At 39.1% G+C, this 27478-nt stretch overlaps 1 protein-coding gene across 3 annotated transcripts in view; it reads right to left on the bottom strand.

The window, feature by feature from the left end:
• The window catches only part of gnb1a (guanine nucleotide binding protein (G protein), beta polypeptide 1a), a 33194-nt gene extending 8430 nt beyond the window's left edge, over nt 1-24764 (bottom strand). The window contains exons 1-4 of one of the 3 annotated variants that reach the window (XM_058642885.1): nt 24384-24764; nt 1809-1915; nt 1200-1238; nt 961-1067 (exon numbers count right to left, since the gene is read on the bottom strand). In XM_058642885.1, the coding sequence (XP_058498868.1) occupies nt 961-1067; nt 1200-1238; nt 1809-1865 (203 nt within the window). In that variant the 5' untranslated portion in view covers nt 1866-1915; nt 24384-24764. Of the gene's footprint in view, nt 1-960; nt 1068-1199; nt 1239-1808; nt 1916-2465; nt 2561-3167; nt 3254-24383 lie in introns of those variants that run through there. The other 2 variants (XM_058642886.1, XM_058642887.1) reach the window with 2 other exon arrangements.
• Between the last annotated feature and the right edge of the window lie 2714 nt (nt 24765-27478).

The following is a 27478-nucleotide window of genomic DNA, read 5'->3' as shown; positions in this document are numbered from 1 at the left end:
GGTGCACATGTGTGCATCAGCTACAAGGCCATGATGCAACACTTTGAGCTGCTTACTTTCTTTAATAACAGAGTCATACATTGATTGAGGTAATTTAGTTCCATGTTCACTCTCATGCAAACAAGATCAACACTGACAATACACTGTATAGGTTTTTGTTTCTTTTCCATTTGACATTATAACCTTGAAAAGGCAATTTTAGTCTAAAAAACTTTCATTATCACACAAACACTAATGTTCTTTCTTCAACTAATGGTAAACGATTACATTCAAGTAGTTTTTCAATCATGGCCATCACCATCAAACTTAGATGACATGATAGATCAAAATGTCATTTTGTAGGTAGTTAATAGGTTAATAAATAGCCCAACTTCTGACAAAAAGAAAGAGCTGACAGGGGATAACAACAGAGGTATATACAACTGAGAGGAGGGGGAGGAGGTGACAAAGCAGTTTGCACTAGCCTCTCTGTGGACTGACATTCACCAGCACCTGAGTGATTAAGTTGCTGGTTGCTGAGGAGAGGGGTGTGAACAACTCCAGGGAAAACGGACGTTAAGGTGAAGTGAGGAGTGTTACTTCATCTGCTTCATCAGCCTCAACACAGCACTGACAAAGGCTGACTCCATTTTGAGTATTTTCCCTACCCACATACCCCACCCCCAATGCACACAAACACCGGCAGACATAGACACACAACACAATAGACACACTACAAGAAGAGTCGATGATAAAGGGCCAATGTGCTTTAAAGAACCCATTGCCTTTTGCGCATGAGCACAAATATACCTCTGGGGAATAGTTGCAACACTGAGCATATGTAAATCTGACCGATCAATATGAACAGATGTATCAAAAGAGTTTTATGAAAAAAAGATTGTGCTATTGTGGAAGGTCATGATTTGACAAGGACCCTCAGGGAAAATAAACACAAAATAGGGCAAAGATGAATGAAATTACCTCGAGTCAGTGCCCCAGTGCATGGCATAGATTTTAGCCAGATGCCCCCTCAGTGTCCGTCTAGTGCGCATCTGAATTCGGCCAACAGGGTCAATGTTAGCTGTGATCTAAACAAGGTTAAGACAGGGGGAAACAGAGGCCATCAAAAATGAGTTTGCACTTAGATTTCAGCTTTGTGTATGGTCAAGTTGCTTTTTGTTATTTTGAGATCAAAATCATGGCGTGAACATATTTCTTACCTGAGACAGGGTAGCATCCGCACACGCTTTCCTGGCATCCTGTAACAAAACAACCCAGTTAAATCTGATAATATCTGTGATTTAATTACAGATCTGGAAAGCTGAAAACTGCAAGTGCAACAAATAAACTGAATAATCTGAAACTAACCGTGAAAAATGCCCCCAATCAAAAACCTGATCATTAGTGTGGTTCAACGGTCAGTAGGGTTCATTTTATAAAGACTACATTATCATTTACACCTCAATATCACTGTACAGTGGCACAACATCCCCAAACAAGTATGGAGGATTCTTATATTAATATTATATTAATTTTGCACAGACATTCTCATATTGTGATTTGCAGCAGTAGTTCGTTGTGGAATACGATTGGTTTTTCTAAAACGTATTAGGCAGTGGATTAGGTGATTATTAGCATTGTGTCACTGGACATAGAATTTGGAAACAATTTTTCATCTCTGAAGTGTGCTGCATCTTTATAATGTCAGAACGCAGACTTTCAACACAGATGTGAAAGAGCATAAAAGCTAATTCACAAAATATGTATTTGTTAATTAGTGGGAAAACAGTATAGTAAACAGGTAGGCCTGAGGTCAGTGAAGGACTTACTCTGATCTGGTTCTTGAGCTGCTCAGCCTCCTGGCGTAGCTGATCCAGTTCACTCATTTTCCTCTGCTATTGGTGTGCTTCGCTCCGCCGCCTTGTCTCTTGCTGATCTGAAGACAAGAAATGGAATGCTCAACTTTAACACCACGTGTAGCCGTTTGTTGAAATGCACAAAATGTGTAAACAAAAAGCTCATATTGACACACTTGTACAATGAATTATTGAGCACTAATTACATGTAAGCCACTGGGCCAAGTGTAAAGATACCATACCCTCCAGCTTTCATGATAATTTGACAACCATGGTTAATTCAACAAAACACAGCTGAGGATCACATACTGTCACCTTAATCTAATATGTAGGTTCACAATAAGTCATAGAGAATCATAGTCCGACACTTCCTTGACAGCTCTGGACTTGTCCGTGCCAGCTCGAAACTGTTACCTAGCAACAAGCACTAGGACAGCTACTTTAAGCTTAAGATATGAATTTTGAGGAAGATGTTGAATTAGTTTTCACACTGGAACAGAAGCAAACCCTTGCTTAAATATCTTGCAAGACTAAGCAGCTGATAACCATTCCTCAACAGCCTAGGGAAAAACGAAAGATAAAACATTTAAGAAAAATACACTCCACTAACAACAGACCAAAATAAACCACCTATTGATCGTCAAATTCAGGCAAGGATTAAGATTCCAGATATGAGGAAAGCCGAGAAGCAGAGCAAGAGGCCAACTTTGGTTTCCTTGTACAACTGGAACCCCAAGGAGCTCAGCTGGGCAGTGTCTGCTGAAACTATCAATGCCCTGGCCTCTGGACTCTAAACTCTCCTCCAATGTCATTCTGTAATCCTGGGACACAGTTGATTCAGCTCCTCCAGCAAAATCCGGTTAAGACAAAACCTGCTGATGATCCTAAAAGCAGTGGCTTTCCCGCTGACCCCAATCCTCTGGTTGACACTCTTAGTCCAGACACTTTCACTCTCCCAGAGAAGGCAAATTATACTTCAAAATTCCACTGTAACAATTATGAAGTTTGGGTTTTGGGGCCCCTGAAGCATCCTCGACACTAGATGAATGTGCAGTTTGAAATGTCACCACTGCTTTAAGTGTCAAAAATAAATCGCATACAAGAAGTCGGCAGGTAAAACTTTCCGCTGCAACACTTAAAACCAGGATAATGATAATAATAATTTCATAGCCATCAGTTTAGTAAATTGAGGAATTGTCTTCTGTTGAGGATTTCTCTTTTCAAATAGACAAATTGACAATTTGACATTACAAATTTTCACAGCTACATGAACAAACTGAAAAGCACTGCTTTTATGTCAAATCCTGTATTAATACTGCAAACAGACCTTACCTGCCTGTTTCTCTAGATTTCGGTATAGGTCCTCTGTCCTGAGGAGTGTCGAGACCTTCTGAATGAATACCTTATCCTTCAAGCGCCTGACATCCCTGTAGCTACCTGTCACCTGATTGGCCAGTGCTGATAAATGGGTCTGCATCTCAGCAAGGAGCCTTAACCCCATAATCTTGGTGATAAAAACGTCTCACGGTAATATCACAGGCTAATTCTTGTCTTCTCTGTAATAGCCCTCTGTGTAAAAGACAATTAAACCCACACAGACGACCAGCTGATTTTACCAAACATACCATAATTATACATTGGAACATTTGCAAATGTTAACGGATTTTTAGGGGAAATCTATGACTGGCTACCCAAGCCTTGTGGCTGCCACAACATGTGAGCAGTCTGCAACAAACACTGCTGCTACTGGCTTTAAATGACAAAGTGACAGAAGACACAATTGGTATATCCCTGAACAATTTTTTTTTTTTATGTTACTTATGCCTAGTGTTATTCAACAATTTGGGCTCCCTCAGTGCTTCAGTCACTTGACCCTCTGTCTTGAGTTGTCTGAGTGCATTTTCTGTAAGACATTAAAATAAAAATAGTGTAACACATAATTTGAGTTGTGTGATAGAAGGCCATCAACAGGGCTGCAAATAAAGATTGTTTTTAATAATCAATCTGTTAATTATTGTCTTGATTAAGTTGTTTAGTCCATTAACTGTCAAAAACATTGATCAGTGTTCCCAAACCTCAAAATGATGTTCTCAAATGCCTTTTCCAAACACCAAAATTATTGTTTTATTGCTTGCTTTGTTACGTGAAAAGAGAAACCAGCAAATATATACATTAAAGAAGCTGAAACATCGAGAGCTCGCTTTAATAATAAAAACACTCAAAACGATTATCAAAATAGTTACACACAAACACACCAACACACTCACAAACTCACATAAATACAGCTACACACTTGATAATTGATCAGTGTGGTAATAAAGGTGGCAGGTCAGGTTCTGTCAAATACCTGGCACAGAGTATCCCCTTTTTTAAGGATGATATAGATTCATGCAATTTACACACAGTTCCTCTTTGACACTAAAAATATAATATTGAGTCTGTGTGTGTGTGTATATATATATATATATATATATATATATATATATATATATATATATATATATATATATACATATATATATAAATATAATCATATAGATATATATATTAATCGCAAATCCTTTGTAGATTAAAGGCGACATAGAATGCTTGTATCACACATATATGTTAGTTATGGAGGTCTACTTACATATATTAACTTGTTTTCATGATTAAAAACCTCCTAATCGCTGCAAACGAGCCGATCAAAATATCTCCTCGCTGACGCTCTCGTCAGCCGCGCTGTTTCAGACCAAACAGTTGCTGTGATTGGCCAGCCAACGAGAGCTTTCCTACTGTCCTGTGATTGGCCAGGTACCTGGAAGTGACGTAATAGATAGGCCAGCGCTCAGATACACAGCTCCCCCTCTGGCACGGTGGATGCTCTGCATCTCAGCAGCTACAACGAGACTAGTTCTTCTTCTTCTTCTGCGGTTGAATGTACGCAACCGGATGTGCCCGGACTAGTGCCCGCACCGGGAGGCGCTACGGTGGTGAGGATTTCTGATGACGACATCAAATTAAGGAAGTGTCGATCCGCTTCGCAGAGCCCAGGAAAACAATACAACACTATTTTCTCAGCAGTGGCTGAACTGTTTGTTCTGAAACTTTAGGGTTTCATAAACGAGGTAATGACGCAGATACACACAAAAACGCAGCGTTAATTGGAGCTTCCGGTCTATGTCACCTTTAAATATTTACATAATCATGTGTTTTGATAATTCACTCAGTTTGACTGGACAAATACCAGTTTATTTGGTACTTGGTTTGGGTGGACAACGCTATTAAATGGATCAAATAACTTAAACAACAGAATGGAATACAGGATTTGTGAAATCAGGGATGCCAGGCAAACACCATAAAAAGCCTAAAATGAGATTGAAACATCTAAAGAACTCCACGGCATCCAGTTCCACTTTCACAGGTTTTGACAAAGTGATCACCACATTATATTGATCAATTCAGTCCCATTATACCAACTTTGATATGATGTATACATTGCCCGATGAAAAAAAGACTCACATACTTCATTACATATTTCGTTTAGTGCCTACTGTACAAGCCAGCTGGGGCAGGGTTATGATCTGAGGTCGTTTTACTTGGTCAGCTGCAGGTTCAGCTGACTACATTAATACACTGAATGACCAAGCTTTTTGGGCCATATTCCAAGATAATAATGCCAGGATGAGTGAGTCCAGAGAATCTTAACCCATTGAGTCTTTGGGATTTACTGCAGTAGATCTAACATCCAGCTCCATTATAAACTCAAGATCTCTGTGAAAAAACATGCAACAATGACTGAAAGATATATATTGTAACATTGCCTAAACTGATTGAAGCTAAAGGCAGTCCAAATTTTTTTTGCGATTCTATTCTGAATCTACAGCTTAAAACAGTAAATTTTTTAGCGATTTTTAAAGTAAAACCATCTGAAATGCAGGCTGTCAGTTAACATTTCTGATGCGGTGTAGTACTGTCAATGGTTAGTAAGCTGGCTAAACTATAATTTGAAGATCTATAAATCAATAATGGGTCAGTGTAAAAACACACTAATATATGAAGAAAAATCAAGACACACTTAGTTAATATATTGGCATCTTTCCATGGCCCTGTTGCAGCTACAGCAATGTTCACTTCCCTTGTTTTAGTGATGTTTGTCGTCACTGTGGTTCAAACAAATGAAACAAGCCCAAATGGAATGAGGTCAGGAGATCAATGCAGCCCCATCAGGAACATTCCAGTGTTACATATTTAAAATATTCCTTAAACCGTCTTTTCCAACTGCTTTGTGTCAGTTCATTACAAAATCTTTTGTCTTTTACTAAATGACTCAAAAATACTTGGCCTCTAACATGCAAAAATTCTGACCAATTCAAAATGGATGACGCATGAATTAATAACTGACAAACATAAACTAAAGCAATCCACTTTACTGGCGATTAGTAATAGAGGTGCGATTCAGAGGACTATTTTTCTCTTGGGCTGGTAGTGTGGGTGTTGAAACCACTGGCAGCCCAACAGATAGAGCCTCGACTTCACTGCCTTCTCTTTCTGCCAGCTATTTTTAGAGAGGTGGTGGGGGAGGAGGAGGAGGAGAAAGAGGAGGGGGAAGCAGACTTCACATTTTCCAGCCACTCCTATCAGCTCCGACATCTCAAGCACAACACAGTCAGGAGAGAGGAAGTGTAATTCGACTCCACACAAATGCACTTCATTGGTATTTCTACTTTCTATATGATCGTGTAGCCACCATTCATTGTCACACCATCTAGACTTGTAAATATGTGTAAGCCTTAATCAGAAAATCTGTCATTCTCATTTTTAGATGTCAGAAAGCAAGCATATATAACCTTACTAGCACAAAAAAATGTTAGTAGACAAAACTGGAACTGAAATGAACTTAAATGCCATTTTAATAACTGTATTAAATATTACAAACTAAATGAATGAAAGGTGAAACAAGAAGCTATTGGACAGCAGGTGTAAAGGCATATAGCGTATAAATTGACACAATGGTCTGGTGGGATTGGGCAGCAGATTTATGGGAGAAAATGAGACTCCACCCATATGACATAAGGAGTCAAGGTAGGTATTGAGATGTTCTGTGAACAAGAGGATAGAGACTAGGGAGGCAGGCTGGAGGACAGAGCCAGATTAAACTAATGAGAGTGAACAAGCAGAGGACAATTGGGAGAGGAGCTAATTAACCCCTTGGTGAAAGGGAGACAGGTTCTATAAGCTTCCCAGCATGAATTATGGCACAGGAGGCCTACTTATTTCATGCTGGGTTTATTGAAAATAAATGTAAAAGGGTTATTTTCTTTAACACCAGCGTAAAGGGGAACAAGTGTTGAACAGCTATGATGAACAGCCTACAATAAATCACCACCTTAGTGAAATGCGGTTAAGTTACACTTTTTTGATAAAATGTAATGTTGACTATCTCTGAGGTCGAGGGTTTGTTGCAGTTGCACTAGTATGCTGGGTTAGTTTGTCATGTTTATACCTACGCAGGGGGCACAACCTAATAAATACTTTTCTACTGTGGCAACACTATTATTAGATTAATGTAAAGGTTTTTGCTATACAGTGCCTTGAGATAATATATGTTGTGATTTGTCACTATTCAGGAATTTATACTGTAAATTTCCACTGCAAATCTTCTATGTGGAATTCCTACGTTGTATTCTTTGGTTAATCTGACATTTTGCTTGCCACTCCATATACTACAATACACTCACGGTCTACTCTTGTAAACTCTTGTCTATCTGTAGGAAATGTGCAGTTGAATAGGATAAACATTAAAAAAACAAACGTCTTTTCTCTGCATTGACCTATTGGCAACTAGAAAGAAATAAAAAAATATCCAGATGTTATGTTGTCAGTGTAGGATTTCAGGGGCACCATTGGAAATTGTTCTTCAAAGCTTTGGTGTAATTACCTGCAGATAGTCGAAGCAAAACACTGAAGTGGACTGTCAAAGTCTTAATAATTAAGAAACATGTGAATACCAATCCATTAAAAACACCTGCATCTTCGTGCCATACAATCCCTGAACAATTTCTATTCTGTCCGTTCGATATATTAGCTGATGAGAATGCTCATGTTTGTGTCCAAGAGAATTACTAAAACACAACAGCTTAGAAACAAATTGCTACAGAGACTAGAATAACACTAGACATGGTCAAGATAACCCATTGAAATTCAAACTGTGCATCAGTGTGGGGAGGATTTAAGTGACTTTGAAAGTCACATGGCTGTTGATGCCAGGTGGGCAGCAATGGCTGATCTACTGTGATTTTCATGCAAGACCATCTTTGGGGTTTCCAGAGAATGGTCCATAAAATAGACAATATCCAGTGAGCAGCACTTCTTAGAGCAAAAGCATTGTTGATGCCAGAGGTCAAGCAAGATGAGGAGAGATTCAAGACAATAGAAACTCATAATTACTCACTACAACCAAGAACATCTCTGAATGCACAACAAATCAAACCTTAAAGCAGATGGGCTACAGCGGCAGAAGACCTTACAGGGTACCACTCCGATCATCTGAGAAATGGAAACTAAGGCTAAAATGTGCAGGCACCCGCCATTATTGGAAAGTAAAAAAGTGAATAAACGTTTCAATGAATATGTTTCAATTCCTGCCGCAACATTAAGATGACACAATCAAAATTTGTGTGAATGACATGACAACATGTGTCCAATCCTGCCATGTATCAAAAGATCAGGTTGTTCAGTTGTAGTGATCAAATGGTGTGGGGGATATTTTATGGCACACATTGAGCCCCTATGTACTTAATGACATTATCATTTAAATGCCATAGCCTACCTGAGTATAGTTGCTAATCGTGTTTATCCCTTGTGAGCAGAACCTCCTGATTTGTACTTCCGACAGGAAAATGTGCCATGTCATAAAGCTCAAATATCCCTAACTGGTTTCCTGAACATGACAATGAGTTCACTGTATTCAAATGGCCTCCAGTCACCAGATCTCAGTATAGTAGAGCACCTTTGGGATGTGGTAAAATGAGAGGTGGGCATCATAGTAGAGCTGTGCATCTTCACTGGCTTAACAATTCGCTTTGATTACAATTATCTGGTCAACGATTCAATATCAAGGTGCATCATGATGTAATGCACATAACTATGTTCCTAGCTTGTAGCTCACAGCGATGGTCCACTCATCCGTTTACTTAAACACAATCACACAAAAGACGGGTAGAGAGCAAGTGAGGGCGACTGTGTGGACTTCTATTTTTACTTGAGACACACAGTGCACCTCTTTGTAAAGTTTAAAAGTAGCTGTTAGCTTGTTAAAAGGCCATGCTTACTGCATTGGCAACAAAATACTGTATTTATTTCACTACTGCTAAACATGCTAGCTCTCGCAGGTGGTTGGAATTCGTATGTGCAGAATCATCCTGGTCTGCATTTTTAAAATGATGTGATGTGAATGATGTGCAGGCAACACATCTGAAGCAATTGTGTGATGCTGACATTAAGCAGTGTACTCAATAAAGTAGTCGACGAGTGCACACACAAGAAATTGCTCGGCAGTGGGACACAGTCATGTATTAAGTTAGTATTTGAAAGACAGGGAAGAGATGGTCGGGTTAATAATTTACATCCCTCCTGCTTGGACACCAGCTGCCACACCCCTTGCCTTCTTGAGGTTTGCATCCTTGTAACTCACTTCTCTATCAAGCCTTGTATTTTCGTGCTTCTGAGTGCCTTTTAGCTTGTGGCTGATTTCCCACTCATGGAAAAGTACAGTATGAGTGGTACAGCAGGATATGGAGGGGGCTGGTCTTTATTGCTAGTCTACCAGTGGCTGGCTGTGGTAGTGACTTGACTATTGATCATCTGTGTCAGCATGCTGTCTCCACTTTAATACAAGCACAACGTGTCTCTAGGCAGGCGTTTCCTTTTTAAGGGTGTTTCCCTAGCTGTGCTTGTCTTCTCTCTTCCCGTTGTCAAAACATTCAGCGGATGTGGTGACAGTACACACACTTTACAAATACACTTGCTCTGTGGTTTCTGCTACAACCATTGCACTTACCAGAGTCCATCCAGGCTATGTGCAATCAGCTGCATTACATGGAGTTATACAGGAGCTCCTGACGGGGAGGATCATGTCAGAAGACAAAATGTGAGGATAAAAACAAACAAAGACACAGAGAAAGGGCTGGCACACCACACAAAATTAGGTCAATCAAATTTACATTAGGCCACACTAACACAGGTAAACAAGTCTGACTAAGTGCATCTTGCTATGTTTAGCTACTGTTGTGCACTACTGAGTGAAACAGGGAACCAATAGGTAAGAAACGGACCTGACACTTTAAGTGTTTATGCATATTTCATGGTAGAGAAGTATTTTAGGGGTGGTCATACAAGTATATTAACACTGTATAGTGTGTAAAGTATGTTCAAAATGTGTTAATGGTCTCAAGGGCTATTCAAAGATGTATGTATTTTTAAAGCACAACAGACACTATAGCTCACTTAGAGTAGATAAAAATTAAGGAATTAATAAAGAAATAATAGCATGAGCATCAGTTCCTTGCTCAGAAATGTGTTGATGAACTTGAGCATTGCCAGATATCCAGAGATGACCTGATTCAAAGATACCTTGATGCTGTACATCACTGTTTTTGTGCCTGGTTTCATTTAGAAACGAAGCAAACAACCATTGCAACTAAACTAAAAATGTTGCTGTAGGCACAAAACAAAATGTATAAAACAAATAAATAAATCTGTGAGAAAAAGGTGAAGAACAAATCTTATCCCCTAGCTAAGAAAGGAGAAACTGCACTAGCAAAGGCAAAGTTTCTGGATCAAATTCTGTAAAGCTCAAAAAGCTTGACGTAAGAAGGTCTTGTGCATGTTGTTTTGAATGTTATTTATTTACATGATCACAGATGTTGCACCTTGGTCAATATCAGGTTTAATTGCAGATAGGAGTAAAATCCCTCTACCTGGCTTACATTGGAACTATACTTACACGTCTCAATACATATGGGATGGCTTTTAGAAAAGCACTATGCCTTGAGAAAAGCAACCTCATTTCTTCCTCTTCTCTCCATCCATCTTTCCAGGAGAAGAGCACTCTTTGCAATATTTACAAGGGTTCTTCCATCTCACTGAGTGAGGCAAATCTCTTGTTGCCTCAGCATCTCCAGTCCAGTTAGACCACTAGTGACAATGTAACCACAGACTTCATTCATATACCAAACTGGTGGTCAATCTAAGAAATGACAACTTCACAGCTAATAGTAAGCTGCCCTGATCCAAATCTCTAGACTCTAAAGGAGAATTCTCCTGGCTTAATGGTGTACTTTGAAAATAAAAAAAAAACATGACTGTCTGAATCCTGCAAAAAAAAAAGAGGCAGTAATGACGGTGATTCAATATAAACAACAAGACATGCTAATACAATTCCTGTTAAAATTATTTGCACAGCTTTATAATATATTTTGATATTTCTTTGCCAAATGATACTGTGAGAGAAAATAGTGCGAGTGTTTTTCTCCTTTTTGGTCTAGTTGATCGGTGGAGGTCCATCTAAGTGCTGTGGGGAAGTGGTGCATGTTAAATGAAGCTGAAACACAACCAGGTCACAAGGACGGCAAGAACAAGGGGGCTGATGATGCGGCAAGGGAGGACAGAAGGGTATTGCTCCTGGACATTTCTTAAAAGCCTCATTCCAGTCTCACTCACTTTGTCATTCTCTTCAACAAATGCATCCTCTATGCGGCCTTACTCTCCCTGTCTGTCTAGCACCAATATGAAAGAATATATTGTGAAATGTTTTGCTGCTAGTGTTGGCAAATACTGTATCTTCAATGTCAAACCAAACACACAGTCAGTGTAACGGACCTAATAAAAATGCTTGTTGACTATTTTTCTCTGTTTAATTCTATGGCCTCAATGGGAAACAAAATTTAATTTAGTTAAGTTCAGCCAATACAGCAAATCACCAGCATGTCATGGGCAAAAGTGAGAACCGATACGCTTTTAGGGCCACATGATATTAGAAAACCATGTGATTGCATTGCTGAATATTGTGGCACGACATCACACGTAATAGATTAAGAGATACATGTATTGATATACAGTAAAAGATAAGATTCATTTTATTTTAAGCTATTTTTATCGCCATGTGCAAAAGGTTTATTATTCAGGAAGTTGTTGTAGCCAAAAGCCAGTGGCTCTTACTTTGAAGGCCAGGGGTAAGAGGCGTGAGTTGACCGTGTATGTGTGTGGAGAATAACGAAATCCGGTTGGCCGATGTTCATGCATGGAGTCCCGTGTCTCTTTTTATTTTCTGTTAACTGCACAGTAGAGACACCCATAACCGCTCGGTTACATGATTAGAACTTTAATGTCATGTATAATAAAGGACGTCCCTGCAGCCATGGTGTGTTTCTCACAGACGCGGCACAGCTGTGTTCGCTGGTTCATCGAGGACAAGCGACAGCGCACTGATATTTCAGCCTGGTTTAAACTCATCATTTTCCTGAGTTAACTTTCACTCCACTCAGCGCTCACACACGAGATACAGAACTGGGTAGGAAGAAAGGGGAGGAGAAAATGATAGAGAAACATGCTTAAAACACACACTGTGCTGAAATACAAAAAAAACGTCAGTCTAAATGACTGGTGGGGGAAACACTTGATGTTTGAAAGTGTAGGAGTGAGACACTGAACATGGTTTGCGGTGGAGGCGCACGGCCCGGCACTCACAGCAGGAGCATGCAACTGTTGACTGAATGTGGGGGAAATATTTAAATATTTATATTCGCCATTAATTAGGGTCAGGGGAAATATTCATCGACCCCATAATGCCAACCATTGCATTGAGTCTCAGACTACTGAATCAGGTTGTGGGAATGTGAACAATCTATAGTCCAACACTAATGTTGGGCACAAGTCACCTGTCCGTGAACTATGATATTGCGAAATTGTGAATGCTTGGGGGAAAAAACATTGGGAGGAAAGACCTCAGTGGCAATGTTATGGTGGTGTTATGGTCAGCCCCTTTTTCAATTGATCTGAATGATGTAACAAAAAAAATTGAGCAATGTCGTACCCAAAAAAGTAAGGGTTTCTACAAATCTACTGAATCTGATCAAATCTATGGAACTGCAGAGGGAATAAATGTCGATTAAACATATTCATACTAGTCAAAAACCCTTAATGAAGTATTACACAAACACGTAAATCAATACAGACAGTTATGAGTTGCAACTAGTTTTTTTTTAATTGACCAATAATGCTCATTATTTAGTGCTACGACCATTTAGTTAAATACAATTCAGTGTCACCATTCAGTGTTTCCAAGTATGTAGACTGTGGTGGCACATTCTGGTGGCAATTCTAATCTCAACACATTCTAATTTGTTGCGCCAGTTTCAGTGATCCAAAAATATTTAACATACAGGATCTCCAACTGTGTTTAGCTTGCTTGTAAAGCTGTGTGCAGCACTATTTGCAGCTCTATTTGTAGCTTTATTTTTCTCTTGCTTGCTTGCTCTCTCCTGCTCTAAGGTTTTTACCATCCAAGCAGTTAGACCTCATACTTTCAGCTGCAGCTGCATTCCTACCACAATGGACATGCAATGCAGTTCAAGAACTTCTACTTTTACTAGTTGGTGCACTTGTCAATCGGGCTCTGTTGCTCATGGGAGCGGACTGTGTGCATGTGTGCACGCATACCCTTGCTACTTCCATGGATAGAATCTATTCTGTGCACAACACTGAATCATTGTTTAAGATATGTTGTTCTGTCCAACAATCTTGTCAGTCTGGTTTTACAACAAAGGTCACAAGGGCTTGGTTAGTTCAGGAGAAAAATGTCTTTGAAAATACATTAAAGTTGTTCCACCGAAGGCACCACAAAGCAGACAGACATGTCTGTTTACATTTCGGATTTGCACATTTGATCTCTTCTTTAACATACTGTCAAATCAATGCAGATGACTGCAAAAGAGCTTTGTAAACCAATCACAACAAATCATGTTTTCCTGAGGTGATATTTACATTAGGTATGTTCACAGTCTGACAAGTGACCTGATTATAATCCAGAATTCTTTAAAATACACTGAAGATACATTGCATACACCACACCCACTGAACGCCTGCACCTGTTCATAAAAAATAAGCAATACAGATTATCACTGCTTGGTAGTCCATTGTCAATATACACATCAATATTCTTTATGCACCAGGTTAGCGGACGTAATGTTCACTTGGCAACCAAATGGCATTTGAGCAATCGTTACACCTCTGGAAACAAACAGAGAAAGTATAGTCATGTGATGACAGCCTAGATGAAATAAGTGGAACTCGAAACAAAGCTTCGTTTTCCGCTCAACCACCAGTACTACATGTTCACACATCCATGTGCCATTAATCTTTAAACATAATTGAAACCTAAATTAGCTCTTCTTAACTTTATAATGTCCGCTATTCATCAACTACTATATAACTAGAGCTGAAACAATTATTCGATTATTAATCGCTTACTAAATTAATCGACATCTATTTTGATAATCGATTAATTGGTTTGAAGCCTTTTTCATGATTAAAACACGATTTCTGATAGTTTAAGCTTCTTAAATGTGAGTATTTTTTTCATTTCTTTGCTCTGGATAACAAAGAAGTCATTAAAAGTTAATCATCTTGGTTTGTGGACAAAACAAGACATTTGAGAACATCATCATATCCAGGTTTGACGAACACCGATCAACATTTAAGGTTTTCTGGACCAAACGATTAATCGATCAATCGAGAAAATAATTAGATTAATCGATTATGAAAACATTCGTTAGTTGCAGCTCTACATATTACACATTCAGACTGAAGTCTAAATGGTTGGTTCTTTCATGTTGATGTTGGTTTGACAAAGAAACCACCAATCTTGTCCATTTCTCAAAGACCAATGGGTTAAATCTTTTTGGGTTCACACATACAGTTACTATGTACAATGTCTAGAAAGGCTCAGCGCTGCAGTGCATTCCTGTAAGCAGCTTTTGTATATCACATAGTGCACAGCCTGCATCCAAGAGAAGGTGTAGAGAGCAATGCCTCTTGCTTACAGAGCAGCAATGCCCATTCTCTTCCAAGGAAATAAGCTAATGCCTCACAAAACAGTTGTCACAAAACAAAAAAACTACTAAAATCACTTGGCCAGTCAACTAAGGGTGTAAGTTGATTACAAACTCACTTACACATGGATGTTCAGAGATGTGGCACTGAACTGTGGCTGCTCCAGCCAAAAATATGGTTCTTTGGCACAAATATTCCAGTGGCTACACTCACGATCAGATTTGCCTCAAGAAGCGAAGAGTGGTGGTAGTTCCTCATGTCTGAGGCTACCCACTACTATATAATAAGAAACTATTGTCAAAGTGTGGATTGTTTTTCACCATGAGCAGTTGGTAGATTTCAAACCCTTACATGGATCTCAGGAAGAGTGGCTGAACTGAAAACAAGCAGCCTCAGGCTGCATAACCTATTTTTCTCGACCAAAAGTGGAGCAAAATCCTGGGGCTACAAATGAGTATACATAAGCAGACTCCATTCTGGACATGATGCTCTGCTCTGTTTTTCTGCACGAGAACCGAGACAAATGAAACTGTGAAGTACAGCACTTTCTCAAACTACAAGGGACAACCTTCACCCTTTCCCTGAACTGTTTGGCGATACCTTCCCTTCTGGTGTAAAGTGTGAATGCACCACAAAGATAGTGTCATTAGTCTTGTCAAGTTAATATTTGGCCATTGAACTGTCAGACCAGACAAACGTGCTCAAAATAATGACATGCATCAACAAAACACACACACACATTTGCTTCATATGCTTTCACTTTGTGTGATATCATATCCACATCATAGATGAGGAGGGATGAAGGGCTGTCTTTAGAGAGAGAGAGAGCGGGGGGGAGCATTTACGGGACACATTGTAGCTGTGTGCGTGACACAAAAACCTTTCCACATCAGTGGACTAAGAGCCAGTGTGTTTTGAAACCCAAGCATTTCCTGCACAACAGTCAGACTACTCAAACTCTAACAGTAACATAATACAGTTACCTTCCCTGTTACTTATAGTTAGGCAACCTTGTTCATATGCAAATGTAGCTGGGAATAGGCATCGATTGGGGAAAAATATAGATTACTATACAGGTGTTAGCAATGACATACTACTGACAGCATTAATTTTGTGGGTCCCACATACTGCCCCATGTAAGACCCGGCGTCTTACGATCCTGCACAAGTTAAGCACCTACTGCTGAAATGTATGAATGTTGTTTTGGTCAGAATAGAATCCGAGCTAGATGTTTACTACAAATGTTGCTCATTTAATAGTAGTCAACCGTCTCATATAATTAACAATTTCGTAAGTTTTCAGTGTTTAAGTCTACATATTTTTGTTGAGGAAAAAAGCCTGCTTTAAATAGCTGCAACTCTATGGCTTGAAATCTACTTGGGCTGACCTATAAACATTACTAAAGCTAAATGTGAAACTTAGCATACCTGTGGATTTAACTTGGGAGAGATGTGTTCTGTCTCACTGTCCTGTCAATGTTTGATGATAGAGGACATAACATCACTGGGGTTGACAGTCGAGTTTAATTGATTGCTCAGTAAAACATTCCATGATGTGGTGCTCTTCCTAGTTGGTGGGACATAGCAGACACTGGATACTGTATGCGATACGATTACATGATCATCTAATCTCACAGTGGCACGAAGCTTTTACCTGCAGTGGTTATGTGTTGCTACCATGTGGTAAATGCATTCTTAAATTCCAAAATAATTCCAAAATAATCACATAACTATTTGACTTTCTTATATTAAGTATTTGAGAAACATGGCCCATGTCAACTAGAAATTGCCAACAAAAACCAGCTAAATTATAACAAACATGATAGTTTGATTTATTATAAACTGGTCTGTTATAAGACAATACTAAAGCCAAACTGATTCTACAGGTAAGCAGTAATGTTGTCTGTTAGAGTAAAATAAGTTATACAAATAACAATGGAATACTCTGTGCTTTGGACAACTGCACAACCAGCTTTTCATACAGGGAAATTAATTTATTTGGTTGAAAGTGAGAGGAAAAAAGGAAAGGAAGATCAAGCTAGCCCAAAGCCAAAAGCATGATTTTTCATGATCATGAAATACACTCTTTTGATTGCATTAATAATCATACCCCTCCCCCACGCTTCCCCTCCGAGCATCCAAGAGAAGAATAAGTGTGTGTGTGTTAAGAGTCACATGACAACTAGCCCACTCTTTTACCCAAATGACTATGGCCCATTTTGCTTACAAGAGAAATTTAAAGAGAACTCTCGCTATTTCTGGTCGTCTATCCAACGATCCACGGAGTAACGTCTGTTCACACTTTGTGGCAGTCAAATCTAAGGGCTAGAATGTAAATGATATGCACATGTGAGGTACTGCTAGGAATTGTGACTGGCTTTCAATAGCGTTACACAGCCTGAGTAGTGACAGACTTGCGTGTGGGTCATTAGGCTGCCCTGGAACCACTTACTTTGACTATTCAAAACAGTGGCCAAGACGTTTTGGTGAGTGGTGACAAGCTATGGATACAAAACAGAACCTACAGTCAAACCACACACAAATCATATAAATAAATAAATGAAATAGACAAGCACACTTGGCAAACCAAGATGAAGAAACTAATTAGTAAAAGCCTTGTATGAAACAAGCCCAAGAAGGACAAAAGTCAATAATCCATACTATTGGCAAATATTTACTAACCCTAACCCTTGATTTCCACTGAGGAAACAAATATCTTGTCATATTAAAGTGAGACAGGTGTTACAGGTTTATTGGCTCAGTCTTTCGCGTAATTATCAAAATAAAAGTACATTTTCAGTTTCACTTGTCCTGTTGTCCAGATGTGGATATCTTTTTCCCCCTCACATGGTCCCTCACTCTCATTTTAGGTTTCTCTCATTAAGGGCGTGTTATTTATTGGATATAATCAATATCATCAAATTAAGTCAGAGTACAAACCTCTGCCAATGCCACCCAGTTTCCTAGTGTTTATACACCCCCCCTGATTTGCAAGGTTACGATGGTTTAAAATCCTGTATGTGGATCTGTATCACCTCAAAATCTGCTTATTTTTTTTCTTTGGGCTACAACCAACAGCACGGAAAAAAATCATGAAAACAATCTTTTACTTTTTCAGCTGCTGCTCAGGCAGACAATGCAGCTAAAACCATGACCTCCTTAGTAGAGGTAATAACTATTTGTGCGAGTTACCTAGTGGGTTACCTGTAGTTTATACCTCACATTACAACCAGTTAAATTACTAGATTGCATCCTGTATTACGATCACATTAATGAGCCACAAGCAAGTGGTGCTCTTGTAAAAGATGTTTTCATTGACTCATTCAGATACAGAAACAGATGTTTGACCCAAACCTGAATGAGGCAAAATATCTGATAAATTACTTCAACTTTGTAGTTCTAAAGGAAATTTGAGCTTGTTTACGAGGTCCACTCCACTTTTAAGAGTGCCAGGATGGTTCAAGCGTAAGGGTCAGTCACAACTTTAAAATGTTTTTCCCTGAACATGCTTCCTGTTTTTTCTGAATACGTTCCAATACAGTGATTGAGAAATTATTATACAATTTGGTCATTATACCATTGCTAAAACAAATCTAATGGTGATCTCAGACTCAGTATAATAATCTGCAAACTATAGACAGCTTCAGTTACTCAATAGATCAAAGATCATAATTGCACAGTAAATAACAGTACTAATTTATATAACTGAAACTTGTCATTTTGATTAATCATCAAGACATAAAATACACAATACATTTTTTGGCAATTAAATTGGATCAAAATATATTTAGTTAGTAGTAAGTCACTGTGTCAATCGTTATATTGTTAAATAAACATGTCAAGAGTTGAGCACTACTCAGCTCAACTTGACTCGGTTCTTTTGCTTTTCCATCAGTGATAGCACCTGGTGTTCATTTTAGTACCTGCTCTGACAAAGTTCCAAGCGAGCTGAGCTGATAATAAAACGTCAACAGACTGCCAGCCACTGATTGGCAGAGAATGACGTCACTGGAAGAGTCATGAGTGTGCTGCCCGACACAAGAATCAAACCAAACAATGCCGAGCTGAAGATCGGTTAAAGATAATCCCAAAACATGTGTTAATATTCGACATTTAGCAAGGAAATTTCTAAAATCTCTATAGGAGTCCAGTGTATTTAGCAACTGCACTGCCAAAAGCCAGTGATCATGAGTTGAATCACAACCTGCTTAGCTGTATGTCAGTTATAGTGACTGTGTCAGACGAAGTCTGCGTTCTGGTCATGCAACGATTCTGTGAAAGAACCTTTTTAATTAACTTATTCTAATGACTTGCATATAAATCAACATCATGGCAGTTATGCTATGACGACCCCGCCCACGTTGAGGAATTAATTCAATATTATAAAGTAATGAAAACGAGGTGCATGATATCAAAACGAGTAGAGCTGAGTAGTGCAAGAACTGTATAATGGAAAAGCTCCACTGGATACTAAATTTAGAACTAGGCTCCTACAGATGTTCCTAAAGCCATTTCATGGTTCAGGAAATGTTCCTGTAATTGAAAGGAGCTATACTAATCTTTTTTTAGATACAACAAAACCATCAAAACTGGTCTTGTCTTAACCTGAAGTACAAAACATGTACAGTGACTGTGCACATTCCATTTCCAACAGCTGGAAATACCACAGAATGTGTGTTATATTCAACCTTTAGTCTTTTAGTCTCACATATAATTTTTTTTCCAGAGGGGTATAATGCGTAATTTTATTTTCAGTGTATAAATAACTAATGCAACTAACTGGTTTTCAGTACCATAGTATACAGGTCAAATTCTTTTTACAAAGACCTTACACATCATGTGACCGAAGTATTTTAAAAAACCCAACTGTAGAAACAGAAAACAACAATTACGCAATCTTTAACCCCACGTATGCCTATGGATGTGCAACACACCCTGATGAAACCATTTCAGTTGTTTTCTGTAGGAAGCTTAGTGAGTGGAAAGGAAAGGGGGTTTGGGTTGCTTCACCACAACACACTAGACCTAAGAGTAAAGTAATGGAAGACATAATGCAGAGGCCACCACTAATGGGCCATTAAAATTAAGATACAACAATGAGATAAATGATGAAAACCATTGAGGATGAGGAGAGCAGTTCAGCCCAGGCATAAGCAAATGCTATTCTATGGTGTTCTTTCTAGCATTTAAACAAGAAAATGTAAGTTAAACAGAAATAAGAATGAGGAGAAACATATGGATTGTTTCCATCATGGTACATTTCCATTTGGTACAGTTCGGTGCAGTTTGGAATGGTAAAGCCTGCATCCAACAGTTTATTTTGAATGGAACAATTCCGAAAGAATACGTACCATACACCAAACTGTTTTATTCGGTGGAAAAGCGGCCAGGTGATATGCCACCATTTCTTCCTTAATGCCACAAAAGTGTTGTTAATAGGTTGTTCAAACAGTCAAGCCACAGAACAGTGAAGGGATTTCCTTATTAATAAGAATATATACTATGAAAAATTAACACTTACTGACAACATAGTCATGTCAAACAAAGGTAGTAACAGTATTTTTAAAAATCATACAGCAGTCTCTTGGGAAATCGAATGCTTACTTCCTTAAATTGCCACAGTAAGGTTGGTTGAATTTGACCAAATTCACATGTTTTGGTAGAGTTGGACAGAAAGACAGAAAGAGTGCCTGTGATGAAAAACCAAATGAAGCCTGAAATGACAACCTTAAAACAGAAAAGGCCACATGTGCATACACACGTGAACGAGTCAGGAGTTGTCTTCAAGTGCATTGGCAACATCCTACATGGGACAATGGCACTAAGATAATAAAAAAGACCCTGGTTTGTTCCGTTTAATTGTTAAATTCTACACTTTTATTGTCATTCTTGTGACGTGTTAAAGACACACCATTCAAGAGTGAAAACACAAAAGTCTTCAACTCCTGCAATAGGACCAATCAACAAACAGCACAGTGTTGTTCGATACATATCACAACCGGTGTTAACAGAAACATCCAACATATTCACCAGGAAAATGCATGGTGATGGTTTGCAGTTTAAATGGGCGACTGGGGTTGTTCTTAATATTATATATTTCTGCTAAGGTTTAGGATTAGTTGCTTAAGGCGTTTTTTCTTGGACAACCTACAAATCACAGCTAGAAAACAACCTATCGACAAATGTCAGTTGCTTGGACTAATGTGAATTTGGTGCGTTAATATTCATTTCAGTCTCAGAATGCTTTTCTTTTGCTATTGTTATACAAATACAAATATACCAAGATAGCTGTTGCTACACTTACCTTACCATTTTAAATGTGTTTCACTATCACTAACCAAAGCCATATAATCCCAAAGATTATAATCCAAAGACTAAGATTATAATCCTATTCATATCCTGTGCTTGCAGATTAAAAAAAAAAAAAAAATACATAACTGAGATGAAAATCCTGAATTAAATACAAGAACACATGGAAAACACAATAGACTTATGATTCAATAATAAACACATGGTCATTACAGCGGTGACACACATACTACTGACAAGTTCTACCCGGTCACAAATCCAGGGATAAATGTTCTTCAGATACAAATCACTGCCTTAAGACAGTCTCATCATCAATTAATTGTATCACTGCAAAGGTGTCAACAATATTTTTTATAAATGCCCACACATGACATCACTGTCCATCAGGGCCACTGGACTGTATCATATACTGTTATACTGTAGGTGCCGGTATACTGTGGATCACATGATATAAAACAAGGTCTTGCTGCTCTTGATTGTTATTACAGGTTGCTCTCAAACCGAAACTGATAAATATTAATTAAGTGTTTTGTTTTCCTTCAAATTTTATTTGGAATGGATTACAGGATTGAGAGCAGTAAGGCTGAAGTCGTATTCAGCCACACAGAAATAATGTGATTATCTGCCAACAAAGTATTAATTTACAAAGATGCTGAGAAGATGCCAAGAAATATGGGGGAAATGCAATAGACCTACAGTAAATCTGTGAAAACTATTCTTGTGATTTTATAGTTTTAATTCAAACACTTTAAAAATCGATTTAGAGAAATGATTAACTTGCAACTGGCATCATTCAAAATGAGGAAAAGTATGGCTAATTTCTCTGAGCTGTGGTTACAGATACACCAAATCGGACATTAATTGTAATATTAAATAGTTAGGCTTTTATTTCTTTGTGGTAAAGGGTACAAATACTGATCCGTATTGCCCTGTTCCCTGGTATTCAGTCAAGATGCACAACACCCGTTCCCCCACCATGTTGTCCTGCATCTATGAAACACAGATTCATCCGAGGAGAAACGCCATCGGCTTTAAAACCGTTTTTAAAACACAAATGCATTCCTTGCTCTTTTAAGGACAAGTGAAATCAAAGAAATCTTTCCTGCCAAGCCTGAACCCATCCGATGCTCGGCAGCTGTCTCTCGCATTCTGAGAGAAAGCGCTGATGAAAAAGGCTTTGAACGCCATCTTGTTCATTGCAGCTGCTTGGGCCCTGAATACAGGAACCCATTCATTCGAGGAGGCGGAGGGAGGGGGCACACTGGCAAAATGAATTCATCTTTGTGAACCAGTAAATACAAACAGCTCTTTTAAGACACAGCAAAAAACATCCCGGAAGCGACTGGCGATCGGCTATTTTCGGAGAATTATTTTTTTAGATGCAATTGCTAGTTATTAAGTTGGGGCTGAGCGGTATGGCTGCTTGTATCCTGCCTCAGCGCTCAGCTCGGCTTCCTGCGACAACACGTCTGGCTCGTTGCTAAACCACCTCCCGCAATCTGTCTGCCACCGAATAAAAATAAAGAAACCACCTCTTCTACTTTAATGCCTCGATGCTTGTGCGCGTGTCTACATTTGACGCTTCGTCGGAAATTAAGGGTCTACAGGATTGTACGAGCAACGCGGCCCGGTGGGGCACACTTTCTGTGGCTGCCTGCTAACAACTTGTCCTCCAATAGACCCGTGATCGAGATAAACAGATTGTTAAAATCCAATTAGACGATCTCGTTTTCACATCATTAAAACGACAAGTTTAAATGAAGGCCGAACTGTGTGTGCACACAATCTGACGCACGTTTAACACTCGCAAAACAAAAATGGCTATTATCACTATCATGTCCACAGCGGCTCTTATTGTCATTTTCCCATGTGATGTCACAGCTGTTACCAATTGAAAGAGGGGTCATTTTTTATTACCTATTAATGCTTTATGTATTCCAGGGAATCACTGCGCTAAAGTATTAGCCATTCCCCTTTCGGCACAATCCAGACTAAACATGGGAGTGTTAAGGCATAGCTACAGCTGTGACATTCTGTGAGGGTTTGCTTTCAGTTTTCTGAATTAAAGACCGATTGATCGACTAACCCGTTTAAATGGGGTCTGTCAAACGAGTGCCCGCAGCTGGGACATTCGAGATTACGTAAATAACTTTAAGCAGGCAAATAATTGCGCTACAGTGCACGAGTTTTACATAGAAGCGACAACAACACTACCGTTTGCAGGCACCGAGGATATAAGCAAATTGCTCTGGCTGCCATGTTCGGGATATACACACCCAGAGCAGCCATACCAGGCTGAGGCCACTGCTGGCTAACTCGCATGGACTGGCTACAGAATAGTGGGGGTGGTGGTGATTCTGCTGGGGAAGTGGCCATTTTTAGATTCCCCTTTCCTTGACAATTTCAAGCTGCCACAGATTTAAACGAGTGGAAGTAAATCCAAGCTCCGTTCACGTGTATTTGAGTTATGCAAACGCAAGAAGTTTGTGACTGTGTATTTATGATAATCAGCTCGCCTGGGGTTAGTCATCAACAAACACTAGCAAATCCACCACCACTTAGCTTAACCAGGCATCGTTTTCGCCAACGTATAAAATAAAGATGCGAAAAATGTGGGCCGACAATCAGATCCAAAATGTTGCCAATAAGTGTGATACATGTGATGTGGGGCGTGTGACTGCACATTTGCACAGGACTGTGGAAAATTAGCTCCTAAATCAATGCTGACACAGTTTAACCTCGGCAGCATATTTAGTGAGAAAGGGAGAGATAACCGGACGCAGGAGTGGGTGCTGGCTAACCGACCGAGCTGTCACCAACTAAAACGCTAATTAACATTAGCACTGGTTGTTAACTACACGAGTGCCGTGTCGTACATTCGGCAATAAAATCATTTCACAGATGCTCCGTTTGATTGAAATCTTGGTTGATGCAGTGCGTTGAGTTTCTCCAACAGTGGCCCACACCCACTCTCTTCGTTGGAACGACTAGCTTAGCAGCAGGCTAACAGCAGCTAACTCAAACGGAGAATCTCTCAACCCAGTTTAACCCCCTTCGCTCATCTCCCTTGATCGGCAGAGCAGCCTACTGCACACACGCTTCATGCATTTTCTAAAGCACAATTTTAATTATCAGGGCACGTCCTTACCCGCTTTCAGTCGAGGGTATCCGTTGTTTAAAATCACATTGACTGGAAACAGCAAAATCTTGTCTCTCCTCTCTCCGCCCAGGCGCTCAGATTTAGCTAGTTTAGCTACCGAGGAGCGGCACTCCCCGAACCCAGTTTTTGACCCGCCGAGGGGGAGACACACCGGCACAGAGGCGCAGGGACAAGGCGGTGTTTCACCCAGATAAACGTGTCAGAGTCCTGTTTGAGAGTTCTTCCGTTTCAACTCAAATTCCAACTCAAAGCAAAAAAAAAATCCCTTCTTGTCTTTCCCACCGTCGTCGTCCCTCGCTTTTCTTCCTTCACGCCAGGATCTCAATCGCTTCTTCCTCCAGCCATCAAACAGCAGAGATGGGCGCGGTAACCCTGCACTCAGCTCTGGGAAACCCCACGTTACGGCAGCGTCACAACGCACGGCGAAGGGTCGACGACCACTTTAGCAAACCAGGAAATACTGCCATCTTTGGTAACAACAGTGCACCTAGAAGTAACATTTACCTTCTAAAGACGCATTTTTAATTCCTTTAAAACGGTTAAAACAGAAATATGATACGAGCATGCCACAGTGGGTTAAGAAAAACAACAGAAAGTCAACAAGAGTCAGTGGTTCTGAGTATGACTTGTTATACACATGTCATTTAGTGGGAATCATTTATTATATTTTTAAAATGAATTATGTCCATTGTTTGATTTGACTCACATTATTATAGATTTAAATTCCAAATAAATGTGCCCATGGGTTCTTACAGTTCTTGCGGTGTGAGATGGTTTATTGGCGGATAATGACTGTAGTACGTATGTGTAAGTGTATAATAGTTTTAAAATAAATAAAATATTGGATTTCATAGCCTAAGAATAAGCTTATTGATGTACTGTAGGCACGGGTACTTTACGAAGGCTGCCATCTTGCACCTCCATTTTTCTAATGACATTTCAGTGCATTTCATGCTTTTGGTAAAGCTGGGCAATATAGCCAAAAGTTGAAGAAACCTTTTAATTGTGGTTCTAAACTTCTTTATGGACAGGAAACAACAACCGCTTGTAAAACAGAAACATTTCACTCATTTGAGGCAAAACATTTAAAAGCAAACATGTGCTGTGTCTCAAAGTGTTCGTACAGTACATTATATATGCTTTATTGATATCTTACATTGAATCCTTGAATTATTGCCCAGCTCTATTTTCTGGTGGTGAAGAGTCTTCCATTTGTTACAATCTACAGTGTCATTATTTAATGTTATTAAAGGAATACTTCACCGATTTGCATTTAGCTTTGTATTATCGTTATTACTATTTGTATTATTCTGACACATTATGAGACATAATAACACAGGGCCAAAAGAAACGTAGTGTATCTGTCATACAAACATGTTTCGTAACTCAGTTTAGTACAACAACCACTACAAAGAAACTACTGTCAAACTCTCATTTGCAATCCAAACTAGACGACGCCACATAACAGTCGTGGATACACTTCCCTGCTCAGGTGAGCAGACCCGGCAAAATCTAAAACCAATGTTAATACACCTACACTACACAATGTAAATCACTGTATATGATCGTGTGGTTTTATTGTTGATATTAAAAAGTTGAATAAATAAATGAAATAAACAATTGTTAGAATTTATTCTGATAGAATTTTGTTAAAAGCATAAAAATACATCAGCTGAAACTCCCGAACCATTTCCGCCGACAATAATAGTTTAGCTATGATGAATAATTTACAGTGTTCCATTAGTAATCCTATGACAGTCATCAATCTGCCAACAGAAATAGGATCAATAAATAAAAGGCCTTGTTGTTACACTCAGGATATTTACTTTCCCATAATTTATGAAACAATATGACTTGTCTTCTAGTTGTCTGGCTAAGAAATGAGAGGAGCTTTACTTCCTCTGCGGGTGGATTCTTACAAAAATTCTCTAAATAAAAAAGAAGCAAAGCATTAGCTTGTGCCGTGTTAATGCTCATTGGGTTAATGCGTTTCTTGGAGACAACATGGAACACTTTGACGTCCACCGGGACAACAAAGTGTGCATGAAGTTGGTCCGATGGGGGAAGACGACAGCAGCCTCAGCTTGGGTTTGGATGAAGACTGCTCCTGAGAGAGCAATGTTATGTCTACTGTGGCCCAGCATTTGGGGATCCACTGTTTGTGCCAGATCTGTTTTGATGTTGTCTTTTTTACATGCACAACTTAAATTGGCGGTCACCATTGTGGCACAGTTTGAGTGGAATATGAGGTCATGTGTATCCTACTGAGTTTGAAATATGTATATTCTTACACACAAACATTTAGGGGAATGATGAGATTAAAATATGTTATTGCATCATTATATGTATACAGTGTGTCCTCTTTCTCAGGCATTTAGTGACTGTACAATTCTGTATGGACGCGTGTGCGCAGGTGTGAATCCACTAAACCTCAAAGACAAACGTTTGTTTAGTTTAACCTTTTATTTAATGGTGAAAATATGGTGAAATAGGAATACTGTATAATTTTTCAACATTAAGCAGAACAGTGGTTGACAAACAAAGCACTGCCCTGTGTGTGTGTTTGTGTGTGAGGCAGAGTTCTAGGTGTGGGTTTCCATTGGGAATCATTTGCCCAGGTGAACGCTGCTGAGATTTAGTTACCCTTGGATACACCCCTGCCTGTCTGCATACATGTGTTGTGAAGCTCCTTCAGCACAGCCTCAGACCACCCAGGGGAAAAGGCTTATTGTCTGTATTCAGCCTTTTGATGAGGAGAATGGAAAGAGAACAGAACCACCTTGATGTGTCAAACAAGCTCTAAATGTGTTTTTATATATAAAATGGAGCCCCGATGATAAACAGCTGTGATCATTAGGAAACCAAACAACCTTTTAAATGAGTAAACCAAGCATTATTTACTACAGGGCAATGAAAATACAAAAACTCTTTTCATTTTGTGTGTTCCAAACTCATTATTTAACGTAACAGTACGAGTGTATGACATATGTTCATTTATATATCTACAAATAACTCAAATGCTGTGTGTTTTAATGCAGTTTAGAACAAATGAATGGTCATGACCTGCATCAGAGTTGACTTTT

The sequence above is a fragment of the Solea solea genome, chromosome 11 (genome assembly GCF_958295425.1).
Source record: "Solea solea chromosome 11, fSolSol10.1, whole genome shotgun sequence".
Classification (NCBI taxonomy): domain Eukaryota; kingdom Metazoa; phylum Chordata; class Actinopteri; order Pleuronectiformes; family Soleidae; genus Solea; species Solea solea.
This window is presented reverse-complemented; position numbering and strand designations above follow the sequence as displayed.